This window comes from Peromyscus eremicus, chromosome 16_21 (genome assembly GCF_949786415.1).
Source record: "Peromyscus eremicus chromosome 16_21, PerEre_H2_v1, whole genome shotgun sequence".
Classification (NCBI taxonomy): domain Eukaryota; kingdom Metazoa; phylum Chordata; class Mammalia; order Rodentia; family Cricetidae; genus Peromyscus; species Peromyscus eremicus.
Genome location: NC_081432.1, coordinates 65,670,854 through 65,689,734, shown reverse-complemented (window position 1 = coordinate 65,689,734; position 18,881 = coordinate 65,670,854). Strand labels below are relative to the sequence as shown.

Sequence of the window (18,881 nt, the reverse complement as noted above, 5' to 3'; positions counted from 1 at the left end):
TTTTGTTTTTTGTTTTTTGTTTTTTGAGACACGATTTCTTTGTATAGCCTTCCTTGAACTCACAGAGATCCGCCTGGCTCTGCCTCCTGAGTGCTGGGATTAAAGGTGTGCGCCCCACTTCACCCCCTGCCCCACCCCCACTCCCCCAGCCCCCACCCCCAGCACCACCACCACATGGCTGTGGTTTTACTTTGACAGACTTCACCTCACACCAGAGAAAGCATGCTTTTTTTAAAAAAAAAAAAAAATAGATCCCAGATAGTAAATATTTGAGCACCATAAAATCTCTTATCACACTGTAGATCACTAAGCAGGACAGTGGAGGGATGGGTGTGGCTTGGTGGCATTTCACTCCTATCTGTAGGACTGGGGTTGTGCTGGGTTGGCCTGTAGGCATTAGTTGAGTACTCAGTTTAGACTTCCTGTTGAGGCCTACAAATGCCCCTGGTGTTTACGCCTTTTCCCTTGTGGACAAATTCCTGTGAGAGACAATCTTCTCTGCAAGGATAGTATCTTCAGTATTTATAAAGTTATTTTGTATCTGTTAAGATGCTAAGGTAATGTATATGGTTTTTATCTTTTTCCAAAGCACACTAAAATAAGAACAACATTTAGCTTTGAGACAATAATGTCTTTTCAGTTTTCTTGTTTTAACATGTTTGTTTCTTTTTTTTTCTTTCTCTCTCCTTTTCTAAACCTGACTCATTTTCCTTTCATCTGTAAGTTATTTTGTTTATTACATGATTATAAGAATAAAATTCTGGTACAAAAATAATTTTGGATTAATTCCTTGTTGGCAGAGTTGCTGAGCCTGGAGAGTGCCGGCCCTGATTGTGTTTGGCGGCCCTGGCTAGACAGGGTCAGAAGACGTGGCGGGGTCTCACGGCACTTTTCTCTTTGCTATTGTTCTGTTTTTAGAAGGATGGTTTTTACACTGGGTTGTCTTAGGTTAAAAGTTTGCTTTTTTTTTAAACCAAAATCCCTGTTTTTACAGCTTTAAAATGGTCTTCATTATTAGCTAGTAAATTAAATATGATCCTTTGATTCAGTTGGGGACAATAATTAAAAAAAAAATCAGTGAATCAAAAGCCACCCTCTAGAAATTCTGATTTGTGGTAGCATTCTTTATTTTGTAAATACAGTAATTACTAGTAATGCTTAGTCCTGGGCCAAAAACTGGGACTCTACATAAAAGTCGGACAATGTTTGCTGAATTCAATTAAAAGCCTTCAAAGTAGACACAGATGATAGATTTACTGATAAGCCCTTGAAAAATTGAGCAAATAGTTGTATACTAAAGCACAAAGATGTGTGCTCTATGTGTGTGAAGAAAGAAAAGGGAGGGAGGGCTCAGCACACTTCCTCACCATGCCTGGGAGATGCTGTTTGTCTCTCTTTGGTCCTTACACAGACCATTTGTGGTTATCGGTACCATTTATTACAGTAAGTGATGTTAGTATCTTTAAAAAGGCAGGTTCTCTGTGGTTCATATGAGGAGCAGTGAGTTCATTTTCCCGAGCATCGACAACATGGTATAGCTTCACCCAGATACCACTTTTTGAATGGACAATTCAGAAAAAGAAAAATCACTATCCAGAATTATTTGAAATTATTTGGCAATAAACAGGTTTAAAACCTTTATGTATTAGTAATTGGTTTTTCTCAGTAGAAGATATTGGGCCTTGTTCGGAACTGTCTTTATTTATTATTTATTTATTTAAATAGAAGTTGTCTCATGTGGCTATTTAGCTATTCATTGAGAGTCAGCTTTTGCACACGCAAGCATGTATGTATTTTTCAGTGGTCATACTTAAAAATCACATACACGCGCCCACATGCAGCTGCATTTAGTTCAGTGATTATACATTCATATGAATGCATGTAGTGTGTTTATTTCAGAGTGTATGCATTTCAATAAAAGCAGGTGCAGAGTGAGAGTAGGGTGTGAGTGTGGAGTACGAAAATACACATGCTGATGCATATGTAGCGACAAGAGCCGTGCAGTGACATGGCAGAGCTCACGTTGGGGTGCTCTTACTTCAGTTCCAACCCGGGTTCAGACATACTGTGAAATGTGTGCATAAAAAGTCAGGTTCTGCTGTGGTAGAGAAAGACACTGCACCCTATGCAGAGTACAGTAAAACATGGGTGTAATATAGGTGGCATGGTTAGGAACGGAGAGTTATTTTAATCATTGACAGCTCTGAGTAACTTTAAAACCCTGGATTTCCTGTTTTAACTCATGAGAACCCCCTCATCATCTAAACAGGGCTTCCCAAATTTAACCATAATCCTCTCGAGACTGTCACATATGACGTTAAAAAAGTCTACCATTTCTGAAAAATTATGGTAAAATTGATATAATTACTTGTTTTAAGGAATTTCCCCATTCTGAATGATGGGCATATGTTATTTAATTACTACAGAAGATAGTAGCTTTTAGCATATGCCATTCATTCAGTTATGTCTACTTGATGTCTTTTTAATGGAAACCTATGGCCAGGAGTGAATGCCAATGCTTCTATACTTACACTGTTCAGTTCACCTCTCTGTAGTGCTGTCATTGAAAGGCTGTGATACCAGAAAATTTATTTCTTTAAAAACTTACATAAACCCCGAGTTTAACTCTGATCCTGTTCAGTGGCTCTTCTCCCTCTTCCTCCTCCCTCCTCTCCTGTCTTTGGCACACTTTATTTTCCAGTAAAATAAAGAATGAAGATGGATTATTCAAAACTGATAACAGTAATGGACCATCATATAATGTGTTATTGAATTTGAGTTCTGTGAATTATGTGGTGGAGAGAAATTCGCCTGCTTAAGTATAACAGAAATCGCTACTGTGTTCCTATAATTCTTCAGTGTAATTTAAGAAAAGTCCACTGTCCATATCACTATCGACTAAAAGGTAAAAAGGTACCATTATCTGGCGTGACAGCTCTCGATGAGCCTACCGAGGGACAGAGATGAATGTGTCTGCTTATAACTTGTTTGGCATGATTCCACGGGCAGGTGGAGTTTGAAAATAGTCTTTCACCTGGACATGTGATCAAGAACTCACCAAACAGGCAGGTATCCTGGAGAATATTCTGTCTTTCTCTTTAGGAGAGAGGTTGCCTCAAATCATTTTTTTTTTTTTCTTTCTGAGGGCTTTGAAGTTCCACGGAGCTGATAAAATCTATTTTAATCAGTGATTATGTTCAAAGAGGAGACAAGCTGGAGGCCAGGCAGGCTTTTTGTTCAGATTGGCCGTCTCTTCCACTTATCTGCTCTTTTAAAGAATTCATAATGAGCTTTTGGAAGTACTGATAATATTTATTGGAGGTTTTTTCTTTCTTTTATAATTACTAATGAATTTTACTTGTAATAACTTGTATAACTCTTGTCGGAATGTGAAAAAGAGAGGTTTAGGAATTTATCAGTAAATGAATTCTTTAATAGAAAAAGAATCTCAACTCTCACTTAACCACTAGGTAATGACAATGCAGAATAATTTTATGTTTTCATGTATACAACACACATCTAATTATTTGTAAAATGTGAAGTCCCAAGGAACAACATCTTATTTCCAGTGAAATTAATATTCATGACATGTTGGGAACGCCCTTCATAACAAGTTTTTGGATTCTTTTTAGATACAAGGTTACTAGTGATTTTACCTAATTTAGTTCAGTGAATTTTTTGAGCACCTATGGTACACAGAATGACTATAATTTGGTACTTCACCCAATTCTGTGATGTAACAGAGTGCATGGCCTTCACATACTATTTCTTTAGTATGATGGATTGTTGGTAATGATATCTGTATCAGTCAGTCATGAAGAATTAATACAAATGACCTTGACCTTACCTGCCATGTCTGCACTATATTTGAACTATATAAAACAGGGAAAGGGACTATATCTATATTGAATTCATCAGCCATTCAACAACCTGAACAGGACCAGGACATGCACTCTAGTGTCTGAGTTCTAAAGATAGTCATTTGCATCCAGATTATTCTACATTACTCTTAAGTAATTTTTAAAATTAACACTAATCATATGGTTTCTGACAATATTTTCAGGCATTTCCACCAGGGGGCACTCCCCTCATTGAAAGCTCTGGGCCAAAAAAAAAAAAAAAAAATCTGAACCAGTAGACAGTCTACACTGGCTGCTTTAAAGCTCTTTGAATATCTGGGTTTAGAACAGTGTTGGAGAATCAGCATACTCCAGGCAGGAAACTTGCATCCACTCCAAGGGGTGATTAAGTTTGGGGGAAGGGTTCTGCAGAAGCAGCGCTCCTATGCTCGAATGGAAAGGCTGCTGACTTCCCACCCAGTTTTCTCCCAAATGATGACCTGTCTTTTAGCTGAGCCACACCCTGGCTTAGTGTTCTGTTCACAGGACTTGAGAGAAAGTGTTTCCATGGTTTTTTTTCATGGGTTTGACTTTCTCACTATAGTTCCCTGCTATGAGATATGGGAATATTACTTTGTCTTTTTGAGATTTTTGGATGTCTATTAATTTCAAGTATTTTCGTGTAGGAAAAACCTAAATACTTACAGGGTATCTTTTGCCCTTAATTTTTTTTTAATTTACTGAATAGTTAGTAGCCTCATGCAGATTGACATTTTACAAAGCACCACGCAATGGCGACTTTTTAGTGATGGCCCCTGAGTGCCTTGGCTGAAAGGACCCATGGCCTTGATTATGTGGTAACGTTCGTCATAGCCCATCATGATCACTAGAATGTACTCTAATGTCTTTTTTTTTCATTTCTGTAGTGTATGTCCATGTAATTGTTTTAATGTTTATCAACAACTTAAGATAAAGCATTGGGCTAAGATGACAAAACTGTTGAGGATTTCATGGTGGTTTGTATATACTCAACGCTTCCATCTATTTATGCATTCTTATACAGTTGCTATATACTGCATTATCAGCCACATTTTTTTTACTGGTCTCCTTTATTTATTTATTAATTTTTATTGAGACAAAGTCTCACTGTGTAGTCTTGGCTGGCCTCAAAAGCATGCCCTTACTGTTTGAACCTTCCTAGGGGTGGGGTTATAGGATGTCGCCATGCCTGGTTTCCAAGGTTTTGCTGCTGTTGTTTGTTTGTTTTTTAAGTATGTAATATTTTGCAGGAGCAATGGCACAGACTTTGTGTGTGATTTGTATGTTCATTTCTATAAGACACATCAGGAAGTCTAATTAGTTGGCCCAGTACAAGTTAAACAGCTGGATGGTTGACTGCCTGTTTGAATCTGAGTTCGGTTGACAGGACGTTTTGTTCTCAGTAGACCCAGCTGCAGTTACTAGTTAGTATCATGGCCAAAAGGACAAGTGCCTCAGTTCTTAAGTAATGTTTCTTATGAAAGTTCAGACATAACAGCCAGGTTTTGATTGCAGTAGACCAGTTGAGAGATTTTTTATGATTGACTCAATTCCCCATAGTTTGTTGGAGGTTTCTTTCCCCCTTAAACATCAGCTTATAAATCAAATGATTTATTTTAAAGGGACAGTGTTTTTATCCTATCTGTACCCATGTGCTGTATCAGACAACGTGATGCACTCACTTGAGACATTTGGAAGAAAACCAGGTTTATGCTTCCAAGAAACCAAAACAATCCCCAAATGTTAAAACTTTGGGGAGTCCATTTTGCCTTCTCTCACTCAAATGAACATGTTTGACCATTTCTGCAGGATTTGGGTGGGGTGGCTTGTCAGGTTCTGCAGAAGTCTTGGTTGTGACTACTGTGAGTTGCTAATATGTCTGAGTAAAGAACGCAGAGCTTCTCTGTGTCCCACACCCCACCACATGCTTGAGATTGAACACAGAGCTCCTTCGTCTTACCATGTGAGCAGAGCAGGCTTGGCTGCACTTGTACTTCATACTACCCTCCAAATGCCTCAGGAGCAAATCAACCATTTAAAAGAAAAGTGTTTTAGTACTACATTGTTAAGGGGAGAAAAACATCTTAAGAGAAGTTCTAGTAGTTTGTAAGTTTCTACTGTTACTAATAGTAATCATTAGTTTTCAGGAGATTTGATGATATTCTTTTCAATATGTCAAATTCTGGGATAGAATTTTACAGTGTGGAAGAGTGGTTATGTATTTCAGGTTTGATCTATGTTTTCTGAAGTTCAAATTTTTCAACCTGTTACCTACTGGTATGGTATAGAACCTTTTGCAATCACTGTGGTAATCTGTTTCCCTTAAATAGCAAAGTGGCTAACTGTGACACTTTGTTATTTGAAGATTAAGGAATAACAAAATATTCTCTACATAAACAAAAGTCTTAGTGGTCTTGAGTGATGTGTTGCAGCTCCTTTTCTGGTATCTTCCTCAAATGCTCAGCTCATTCTTCTAGAAATGGCTGTGTGTCTGCTGTTGGTCGCCCTGTGCCTTTGTCTCTCAGCTTGAGAACTGTACAGTTCAATGCTGTTGTGCTGTAGGGATTTCACTTACTCTTAACTTCCCTCCACCATCTTTCTATGAAAGATTTCACGGCAAGTTAAGCTACTCAAAGGAAGGAGACCAATTAGGCCGGTTCAGTTTCTGCTATATGTAAAGCAGATGCTTAGGAAAATCAAGGATACAATTGAGGCTCTCTTCTCCACTATTTCAGTTGTAGCTAATATATTCCTGTAGAGACAGACTCAAGGCCTCTGACTGCTCACTTTCTAAAGGGCGTGGAAAGGGCATGGGATAGGACACTCCCTACCCTCTGGCTAGAGCAAGGAGCAGGCTCACCCTGTGTCTTTCTTCCCCTGCAGGGATTGCTTTCTGAAATCCTCCGAAAGGAAGAGGACCCCAAGACTGCATCCCAGTCCTTGCTGGTAAACCTTCGGGCTATGCAGAATTTCTTACAGTTGCCAGAAGCTGAAAGAGACCGGATATACCAGGATGAGAGGGAAAGGAGCTTGAACGCTGCCTCTGCCATGGGTCCTGCACCGCTGCTGAGCACTCCGCCCAGCCGTCCTCCCCAGGTGACCCGCCTCTTCCTTGTAGTTTTTTCTGCTGCCCTAAAAACATTTCATGATTACTCGCAACAAGAAATTGGATAAATAGATACAGATTTTTTAAAGTTCCATAAATTTGCTTGAAAATTTCATCTCAAATCATTAATTTTGATGGAAAACAGTCCGGTTCTAATTAGGAAAAAGAAAACTGCCTTGTGTCGCTCTAAGCCTATGGGTTCTTGAAGGTTGAAGAAGTGACGTAGCTACCTCTAGTATTGTTATTACAGATGCATTCTGTTCACCTCAGAACAGAAATAATAAGGCCTGGTTACTGTCATTAGTTTGAGGACTGCCATTTGAATAGTAAATAAAAAATAAATAAGTAATTTCATTTATATTTATGCTTTCCAATACGGACTGCAGCTGGTACCAATTACATATCATCTCGTTTGTAATCTTTCATAATTAAGTTTAATACAATCCTTGAAGGCAGCTCTAAATGAGACTGATAAAGAATTCTGTCTGAATTCCCAGAAATGGGCACATTTTCATTTTCTTCAAAATGTTCCACTTTTTAGGAAGGAAAAACGAATCTACCTTCCAGTTAACTTTATTGTGCATTGCTGTTTTAAATCAAGTCTTAAACTTACAACTACTTATATCTACTGTGAGAAGTCAAGAAGGGAACTCTCAGTGCAAACCGTTAGATGGAAGTTCCATAGCTTGGGCTTAGAATCCAAGCACATGTGTTTTCTCCCATATTTAGTCCGTGGCTGGTACAACCTGCACAACTAGATCAGCCTCCGAAGTTGTTTCAGAAGTTGAGTATGGAACGTAAATTCAGAGTATTCGTGGAATATAATGTTATAATCATATGTTAATGATTTCTTTCCATCAATAACCAACAAAAAGTCCATATATTTCTGAGTATATACAGAAGTATAGGAAAAGCCCATCCAACGGTAAGAAATGAAGCTGTTACAGAATTCTACACGAGGACCAGACACACTCCAGCTGTTTGTTGAGGTTCTTGAACTGCTGACAGAATGCTCTAAAGAAATTATTTCTAAAATCCGTTTTTAGTGAAAATCAATCTGTCTTAATGTCTGTAGGAGCAGGCTGTGAAGATAATTCTGTTCTTTGAGAAGGGTCACAGCGTTCATACATAAGCTGCCCGGGTACTCATAGATACTGTGTTTGGTTGGTAATCTCATCTATAAAATAGTTCCTAAAATCCGGAGTTAGGAACTCTGTAAATATGTATATGACTTGTGTAGGTTATTATATGAAGAAGTTTAAGACTTGCAGTGTTCCCCACATCCTTACTTTATACAATAACCATCCAGATGGGGATTTTACACTTGGGGGCATTAGCCTGCCCTTACCCTGTCTTGTTCTGAGGTGTTTAAAGTACTTCTTTAATAACAATATGACTTTTAGCACTGACTGTCTTCTCTTTTCAATATGCCCAGTTATTTAATTTAGTGCTTAAACAGCTTTCATTTTGTAGAATTTGGGAAATTTTATTTTCTAAATATGGTTCTGATGATCACGCTAATCCTTATTCATTGACTGTTTTCTGAGCCAAAGTTGTATTAGTTCTTAAGTGATATTTCTTTTCATATTCTTAAGATACTATTCAATAACTTTCCTGTGTGTGTATTTATAAAGACACCATATGTCATGCTATATGGGGTAGAAAACATATGTAATTTACTTTATCCTAAGTTCCAGATTTCCTGGTTGAGACACCCATCACTATATTTGTTTGTTCTCAAAGGGCGTTAAGACTAACCAGGCTCATAGTTGGGGTGTTCAACCAGTGGTGAACATAGGAAGTGGGTAGGTACTGTAGCTCCTTAGTGAAATGCTTCCAGATTTCTCCTAGCGTGGTTTTTTATTGGCTGTTTAACCAAATCCAGAGGTGAGTGTCTGGTACATGTAGTCTGTGTGTCTTACTTGTTCTTCTGTGAATCCATTTGCATTACTTAATGTTATAACAGTGCTTGCTGCCAATTGGTTACATTCTACCCTTTAAGCAACACTTTAAATTTTTTTTAAAAAAAAGCTCTGTTTATCTCACTGCAAAATGAGTAGAATTGGGGAAAGCATGCTGTCAGGCTTGGAGAGTTAGGACTGTTTTGAATCAGCAGTTGAAGTTAAAATGGAACCCCCAAGAGAGGTTCATATGCTCACTACAGGTAACTAAACTGTCTCTGTGGTGTTTTCCACAGAGACAGCCTGCAAAACTGTCTTCAGTTTTGTGCATTACCAGAGAAAACTCTTTGTGAAATCACTATGCGTTGCATTTCCTGTAAAATAAAGAGATTTGAAACCTGTTTTGAGATAAATCTTGATTTGGACTTGAACTCTGATTCTTCCTGAAAAACAAAACAACAGTCCCACCAGAGGTGAAAAGCAGAGGTCCTTGGTGACTCATGGGACACCCCAGACACTTAAGCCTGGGAGACTGGAATCTCTTTCGCTCCTACAGTGTGTAGCTCACATTTTGGGAAGATTTCATAGTGTTCCTGGGGCATCCTAGACCAAGGTGCTAAACTATTGAGGGACTTAGATTTGAAGCCATCTTTAACATGAGACTTCCTTGGGTAGTCTCCAGAAAGATGTCCTACACATGCCTTTCTGGGAGACAGCCCAGCCACAGGAAGCAGCAGAGCCCATGGCTGACCCAGCCATGGTGCTCTGCCCCTAGTGCAGACCTATTTTGGGTAATCCAGTAGAAGCAACCATGATGGCCATTGTCCTCTATCTGGGACTGGGTCAAACCTAATTGTCAGCAGCATATTTTTGTAAGTTCCATGCTGTAATTAGAAAAGGAAAAATAGCTTGTGGTTGATGATGGTTCCCAGTTTTCTAAGAACCTTCACGTGCATTAATTCATTGAATCCTGATACCAACCTTTTGCTAGAAGAAAAATGAAAAAGCTGAGTGAAAGGTTTTAGTTAAAGTTTTCAAATCCTAATTAAATTTGTTGCATTTTCCTTTACCTCAAGACATCTCATCAAAATACACAATTTTTAGGAAAAGGATGAAAGTCAGAGAAAATGGGAATTTGTGTTGTTAGATTAGGAGGAATGTTCTAAAATATTGTCTGGATGAAGTAAATTAAATGTTTGACAAATGATCTATTTGGAATGACTTTTCATAATGATATTTCTGGTATTCTAAAGAACATTCACCTTCAAAACTTTCATCATAAGAAAATACATCTTGGTCTGTCTTAGAGACTTGTTTTCTGGTTACGCTGTGCAAAGTTGCTTAATGATTTTAATAGAGGGATTTTTTGTTTTTGTTTTTGTTTTTGTTTTTGTTTTTTCGAGACAGCGTTTCTCTGTGTAGCTCTGCGCCTTTCCTGGAACTCGCTTTGGAGACCAGGCTGGCCTCGAACTCACAGAGATCCGCCTGGCTCTGCCTCCCAAGTGCTGGGATTAAAGGCGTGCGCCACCACCGCCCGGCTAGAGGGATTTTTATAAATAAAAATTAGTGATTATTTCCTGGGGATGATTTGTCCTACAGTAAAGATAGGCTTAAACTAATGCCCTCTACTACAGGCATTTTCCTGTGTTATTTGTGTATTTTTATACCTGCTGACTTCTGGAGTTAATTTTCCAATTTTAACTTCTATAAGAACTGTTTGACAAGTTGTGGTTTTTAAGTGAATTATACAGTTCTTTAAACTTCTTTTGCATCTCTTCCTGGAATTCTTTAGCTTCTTTCCAGGTAAGTGTGATGCTTCAGAGAAATGTATTAGAAAATGTACCAAGTCCATATAAGGAAATACATGTACCTTGAGGACATTGGCTTCAGGTCCAGGTACGGGCATGAACTCATCATGTGAGGAGAACGCTTCTCGTTAATGGTCATCTTGTAAAGGTCTAGATTTGGAAAGTAATATTGTTCCTACATAAGAAAGACAGGTCTAAAAAGTTCAAGCCCTGACACTGAAGGCAGTATTATATAGGACTGTTGTCCATCACTCCTAATTATGCCCACAAAATTATTAAGAGGAGGGATAGGCATACCTTGGAAAACAAATTTAGATTAGATTTCTAATGTTAATTATAAAGCCATTAGCTTCTAAAACTTAGAGCTCAATGAACTAGACTTAGCAAAGGGCTTCCAAAAAGCAGGCCCAGCATGTCTTGGTCTCTAAGAAGTTTTCTAAGCAGACCCCACAGAAGAACATATACCACATAACTCCCTGGTCTTTGAGATAAGAACAGATTTCAGCAAACTCAAGTTCAGAGCTCAGCCTGGAGCAGGAGGCAAGTTACTTCACCTCTGTATAACAACGTTTTCAGTTAAAGTAGAATAGTAGTCATGGCGCCTACTGTGGGTCGAAACATAGTTCAAAGGGTTAATATACATTCACACATAAACCAGACAATAAATACCAGTTTCCATTCTCATAATTACTAAAAGAACATAAAACTTTAATTTTGTGTATGTAAGAACCATATGCTTGTAGGAGCTTCTCCTGCACCAGGTACAGCACATTCAGCCAACCAGACCAAAGGGTGTTAGTCTCATAAGCCCTAAAGTATGATGCATTTAGCAGTCAGAGAAGAAGCAAACCAGGATTTTCATGTAAAATGTGTGCTCCGCCGCACAATTTCGTGAAACGAAAAGCAGACCCCAGTGCTGCAGCCTGTCCCTACACGGGAGGGTAAATAGAAGCTCCCATTCTTAACTACTTCCCTGGCGCCACCATAATAATGGAGTAGTGTGCCCTACCTTGATAAAAGCTATTCCGATTGCAACTGCATTTATTTCACCTCCTGTGCTATTTGTGGAGAAGAGTGAAGAGTAGTTTGTTTTGCCCGGGATGAACTACTTTATGAATTTTAATGGATGATATAATATTAAAAGCTAAACCAGGATTAAAGAAGATTTTTTTTTGTACTAAGCAAAAATAGTACTTAGTAGAGTGGAATAGAAAAGATTTTTGTTTCCATTTTTTACCTGGGGAAAAAAATCAGCTTTCATATTTTGAAAAGCTGGCCAAGTCAGTTCCCCTTAAGCAATAGCTTGTGTTTAGGAAAAAATGTGGTTCTAGAATTCTAATGGCTTATCTGTGATAAGATGCATATCTGGGCCAGCAAGAAGAGCTTTGCTAAATACTTTTTCACTGAGTAATGCAGCCAGGACTAACTGTATTTTTAAAGTTTTCTCCACATTCTTTTCCTTGGGTGCTTCTCCCCACCGCTCAAACACCCCCCCGCCCCGCCCCTAAAGCAAACGAGTATTTAGTTGGTTTTGTGATTTAGGATTCTTGCTTCTTAGTTCACATTGTGATTGCTTTATAGAAAACTTAAAGAAAATTTTAGAAACAGTATCACAGAAATTTAAACTCTCCAAGTTAATTTTTACGAAAGATTGAAAATTGTAAGACCAGGTGAAATCCCAAGTTTTCTAAAACCAGAACTGTTCCTGTTGCTACACAGATTGCTACCAGGAAACTGTTTCTTCTGGTGTGATGGACTTTGGGCCCCATTTCCATAACATTCAATTTTCAAAGCAATTGAAATGGCTTTTCTCTTTCATTTAAGCAGTGAGAAAAATAGGTATTAGAAGGGACCCCATGGGGTGATCAAATCTATCCCTCTGCCTCAGAGCAAGACCACCCCAGAGCAAAGTTTCAAATCTCACCAAAGCAACTTTGTAGGCAATTTATGGTAATGTGTTAACTCTTCTAGCTCCTAAAGTGCTGTTTAGCAGATTATGGCTTCAAAGCCCTGTGCGTTCCTAGTGGCCTCCAGTCTTAATGTGCCCCTTGCTGGTCTAGACCCAGAGCTGGAAAAGGAGCCCAGAGATCCTTGCCACTCCCACTGAGAACGGTGACAGTGTTATCCACCCTGCTGTGCTTACTCTTCCTGAGGTGCAGCCAGCCATTGCACAGCCTGATGCTTTCCTTCTGCTGCTGGGGTCTGGTGGAGCGGGTCTCGCTGTGTACCTTTCTCCCGGAAATAAGTCAGAGAAAAATGACTTCGCTTCCGGGCTAGAAGTTCGAAGGACTCAGAAGGTACATTTCATGGGACCTCTGTGTACTTTCAAGAACATAATCTTCTTCAGGGGCAACCTCTGCTCACTTTCATGCCAAGTGGTTTTGGGAACAGTGAAATTAACATGGAACCTACAGGTTGACATTTATTATCTGTGCGTTTACCCTTACATGCTTTATTTTTCTATTAGGTCTTCATAGAGGGCCCTAAGAGAGCTCCTTGTTTCCCTTTGCTGAGAAGCATGATCCTGCCTCCAGACTGAGATTTCAATTACATTTTCACCAGTTTCCTAGGAAAGATTCAGCTTATTTTTCAGAAGATTTTCAAGACCGTTTCATATAACTGCATATAATAAAAATTAAAATTGGAATTAAAAAATAATAGTATCAAATTTTAAGGTTGAGACTTGGTTTTCAAACCCCCAGTCTTTGTTGGTTGAGGACATTTTTCTAGCCATCCCTGCTTATCTCCATCATCAAAGGCTTGGTACAAATATTTGAGTGATTATACATTTTGAATATGTATGTAGAGTCACTAAGGATATATTTTGTGTAACTTACAGAAATGTTCAATTACATTTTAAGAAACATTTTCTTCTTGTCTAGTTCTATAAGTCAAAAGAAGTCATTCCATAGCAGAATGCCAGGAAAAGATGAAATAATCAGACAGAACAGCTTGGACATCACGTGTGAAAGGCAACCAGCCTTCACAATAATTGAGCAAGGCTTTCTACCTGTTCATGGATGGATAGAAGATTTAAATATGCAGTTCTGTAAATGGCTTTATTATGGAAGAATTAGAAATGAAACATAAGAAGGAAAGGCATTTTAAAAAGTCTGAAATTAAAGAGGCCATAGTATATAACAGCTATCAGTGAGGGAACTGTCTATTAGGCACTGGGCACCCAGCAAAGACACAGCACTGTGCATTATGATTTTAATTGTGAATTTGCTTTGTTAGGGCTGAAATGGGAGGTAATTGGGAGACAATTAGTTTACTGTTTTCAGGTCCTTGAAGCTCCTCTCTTTTCCAGAAAACTTACTTTATGGCATTATTTTTCCTGGTTGTCATCTGGCAGTTGCTGTCATATTACAGATGCAATCACCTGTGACAGTGTGACTTCCTTAACTTAAGCAATCTGATCTCAGGGCAATAACGAATGTTGAATGATCGCACTGTTGATCACCTTGATCATAAAAGGAGTAACGGTGCCCAGCTTGGATGCCCAGCCTGAGAAGCTTTGAATCAATTTGGCTAATGAAAAATGACAGCCATGTTCAAAATGTTTTGTAGGTGAAAACAGCTACTCTTGCCACTGAGAGGAATGGGAAACCAGAGAACAATACTATGAACATTAATGCCTCCATTTATGACGAGATTCAGCAGGAAATGAAGCGTGCTAAAGTGTCCCAAGCACTGTTTGCAAAGGTTGCCGCCACAAAAAGCCAGGTCAGTACCACTATCGGGTATTAGAATGTTTATCTGCGATGTCTGTGACAGTCAACGAAAGACATGTCTGTGTTCAGTGAGTTGGCATTGCTGAGAGGCTGTGGCCTCCAGTACTATGTAGAGAACTCTGTTGCGCAGTAGTGTTGGGATGTAGGTTGTAGACACTGGGTTTCCTGGACCCCCAGCAGCCACTCCTAGACTGAGAATTTCTCGGGGAGTCTCTGAGGCAGTTAATAGTTGCTTTATGAAGTGGACTATTATGTGTCCAGTTTACTAGGCTGGTGTTTCATAATAGAACATGTAAATTACTGTTGTTTCATCATTCCTCAGATGACCTTCAATTTTATTTTAAAAATATCATGCAACTTCTTTTGCAACTAGTCTACCTACAGCTATTGGGTAGTTATTAAAGCACATACACCATTGCACACTAGTGATTTTAATTTTTCTGTAGTTGCACACAAGATAAATTGAACTATACCACACTCAGAAAACCTGTCCAACTCTGATAACTGCATAGCGTTAAACAGGAAGTCACAATGGCTGATCGTAGAGCCTATACCAGACCTCTTATTTAAATAAGACTCTCATATGTTGATAATTGTTTACTAGAATCATCTGGAAGAACAAACTCACAATTGTCTATTAGCCCTTCACCAGAGCCAGGGATACTTTTTAAAAGTTTAGAATACAAAACTCTTTCACAAAAGGACTTAGTAACACCCTGGTGGGACTTAGAGGCACACAAGGGCTTGGGTGAGATTTGAATAACTTGAAATGTTACACAATTCTATTTTCATAATCGTTGGATGCTCTTTTATATAACATCCTAATTGTTGTCGATTTGTGATAAAATATACAATTCCAGGAGTACTTAGAGCATGAAAATGTATAGCATAGTACTTTTTGGCTTTTCCTAAAATTTTACTCTGTCTGTATTAATAATGGTACTTAATTGGGGTTTTACTTTAGGAACATGTTGCTCCTGTTTAAGTTGTAGGCCGGATGAATACTTAAGGGATATCTTGGAAATGTTATATAAAAATGATTAAACTCAAGCTGTGGACTGTAAAAAATTATAGCTTTATAGGCCGCATGCCTGCCTTACCCTTCAATCACTGTCAAAGTGATAATTTCTACAATAATATGTTTCTTTTATTGTGAGATTCTAAACATCAAGTACTGTTTAAACATTAAACTGAATTGTTTATGTTAGTGCTGTACTCAGCATGTCATACATCAGGCCACCGTAATCTCTCATGGAATGTAAAATTCTGTCATGAATCATGGCTTGCATATCGGAAATTACTGTAATTTTGATTGGAAATTACAGGGCTCTTGAAATGTTTCTAATTATGATAGAATGTTAGAACCGCTTCAAACCTGTGTGCTTCTTCAGATGTCTTCATTTACATGCCAAGACTACGCGTTAAGGAGAAATGTCCTGTCTCACTCTACCCACCCACCCGGCACATTCTTGTTTTGACTACTTAGTCTAATTATGATGAGGATCTCTTATTTAAATATATATTATTTTGCCTTTCTTTCTGATCCTACACCCCCTACCCCACCCTGGCCTGTCCAATTACATAATAGACTGCCTTCCTATAAAGGCCAGGCTCTTTCTCCAAATCTCCAAAATGGAGGAGCTATGTACACATTATTATAATCAGGTCAGCCATGAAACAAAACAAACAAAAATTAATATTGAAGCTTTTTAATGCATATCATTTAGCTGCCTGGCACCTGTCCTTTAACTCCATCTACTACTCCTGCCCCTTCCCATTTCCTTTCTGATAAGTGCCTAGCTACCCATGGCTCGACTCTTTCTTAAGTGGTAGCAGAGACTCCCCACTTTTGGGCTGAGTTACTGATTTAGGAACCACATTGGCTAATTGAGGTCTGTTTGATGTTCTGTGGCGTTTCTAAGCATCCTTGTCATTTTTACCCAGTCCTGTGTTGAACCTCAAGTCTACATTTCTGTAATTTTGGTGAGTAGCTTCTAAGTGTCTCCCATATCCGTGTCCTAAGATTACCCCAGACGTATACTCTTCTTATTAGTGGATGAAGAAGCTCCAAGGAGCCAGGTAGAGGCTGTAGGCCAAGTGGTCATCTGGCTTTCATCCCCTTGAATAGCTATTTCCAATCACTAATGTATTCTACTTCCTACAGCATTTTTGTAGATTTTTCTTGGTTATTCAGTTGAGGTGTTCTACTGCCCTCTTTGTGAAAACACATGCAGAGATATAGGGATTACCTAAGAGTGAGAGTCCAGAGACTGTGTGTATTATGACAGAAAATCTGACCCACACAGGTGGCTGCTGAATTTAGGTTTTGTTCTTCTGCTCTCGTGTTTCATGAAGGAAACAGAAAAGCTAACGGAAAGTCTTCAAAACTGACCTTTACATGGTAAAAATTTATAACTTCTAAGATAATCGTTTACATCTCAGACAAGTGATCTAGGGCTCATCAGAAGGAAATCACATTCCTCCAAGTGGGGTGTGTATAAAAATAATATATGCATATAAGCCTTTAAGTTACAGAGTGCTAGACACAAATGGACAGCATTTATGATGTGCTCAGTAAGAGATTCAGTCCTCTCCATGCAGAAAAAAATGATTTATTTATCTTGTATTTATGTGTTTGGAATACCTTCCATTTTAAAAGGAAAGCATGCTCTAGTGACTAATGCATGAAGTATTTTGTCTACAAGGAGCCTACTCATGTTGACTCTGCCTTTTAGCCAGTACTACATCATCTCATCTCTTTGAATAATAGAAATGAGATTGTTTTAACTCTAAAAGAAATGTCTAAATGAAATATGCAGGTGAAGACTGCAGGTAGGCTACTCTTGTGCTTGATTAGAAAAGCCAGCTCCCACAAACTGGTATTCCTTGAATATAATTCGAATAGCTACAAGAATACAGCTTCTATTTGGGACATTCAAATAAGCAGCAGTTTTTCCAGGTGAGTCAAATTGGAATTTTATCAAACATTTAGTCTGATAACATTCAAATTATTATGGGAGCAGGATTTGCTAATTTTACTGTTTAAAAAAAATAGTTGATTTGGGTAATAACCATTACCATGTCAAGGCTCGGTTACTGTTCATTGGCTTCAGTGTTTTCATATGGGAGATGGAAGTGGAGTTTTTTTCTTAATAGTGGCAGATGTTAGAATCTAATTTTATTCCACAGAAACCCCCTGGAGAGCTCTGAGACTTCAGGTGTGTGTCCAGCAAGGGGACATTAACAGCACCATAGGCCTTGCCTTGTACATGTAATTTTTACATTGATTTTGTGTTTGTAGAGTGGGGCCTGCAGACCCAGCTGCATGGGCAGATTCAGGGGCTTCTGTAGTGTCTCTATCCTCATCAGGAAATGATTCCTCTTGCTTGCTTCACAGGTCAGGGTGTTTCTAGGTACAGCAGGGAGCCAGTGCCGTTACATTTGACCAGACATGCTTGCAGTGTGATCTTTTTCACTCTCCGCAGGGAGAGAACGTTGGCTACCGTGGGTTGGGCTGAATTAATAAGTAGAGTTTATTTTCATTTTTTTATTTTTTAAACACACACAAAAGAGGATTTTTACTTAAAAATAGCATGACTTGTAGAATAGAGCAGACAATTAAAAGACATTTTTTTTGCTTCTGTCAATTTCAGAAACTCTTGTCTGTGAAATGCAGGGCTGTAGTATGCATGAGAGGGACTTCAGTGTTCCTTGGGTTTAAAAGAAATCAAGCATCACTCTGACTTGTAGGTTTGGTTAGTTGAGATGTCTTAAGTATAATCAAACTGTCACACATCAGTGGGGCTAGAACTAGGGCTAAAACATGTAGTGTATAAAAGAATTTATAGTAACAACAGCTAGAAGTAAAACCAGGCAATCTGTGATGCTGTATCCTGCCATGTCAGGGAAGGCACCGCCAGTTTTATTCAAGAAGATGCGCTGGGTAGAAAGAAGCTGGGTGCTAATTCATTCTTTTAGAATGTTCACGTCACAGACTTGGCTGTGGCACGATTTCACCTGTGCAGACTCTTATTTAAGGCAGTCAGGAGGCCCCACAGACGTGTGAGTCACAGTCTCTCTTACTCTGGTGCTACATCTCTCGGCAGTCTGTGAGATTCCTGTGCTGTGTCCTCAGAGCCCATCTCCTAGATGCGCAGAGGCTCCTTGGTGGGGGCTATTCCTTGGCAAGCTGTACCTCGTCCTTTCCAGCTGGTCATTGGCAGCTCAGGGGTCTGCTTGCCTGAAGGAGGAAGGGCAAGAGGAACATGGAAGAGAACAAAGGAGAGGGAAGTGCGAGCATGTACAACCCCCCCCTGTAGCTCCCATCTCACTCCTGCGGGCTCGAGTTGAGCACACGTGACAAAGCCCTGTACTGGATTCTTGAATGGGAAGGAGGGGTTCACTGGTCTCCTCTTTAGGGTGTTGTTGGTAACAATTGGTGAAAATGTCATGGG

At 39.0% G+C, this 18,881-nt stretch overlaps 1 protein-coding gene across 2 annotated transcripts in view; it reads left to right on the top strand.

Moving 5' to 3' along the window:
* The window catches only part of Satb1 (SATB homeobox 1), a 74,091-nt gene that overhangs the window by 30,163 nt on the left and 25,047 nt on the right, over positions 1-18,881 (top strand). For both annotated transcript variants that reach the window (XM_059281677.1, XM_059281676.1), the window contains 2 exons: positions 6,762-6,974; positions 14,264-14,419. In XM_059281677.1, the coding sequence (XP_059137660.1) occupies positions 6,762-6,974; positions 14,264-14,419 (369 nt within the window). The remainder of the gene's footprint in view (positions 1-6,761; positions 6,975-14,263; positions 14,420-18,881) is intronic.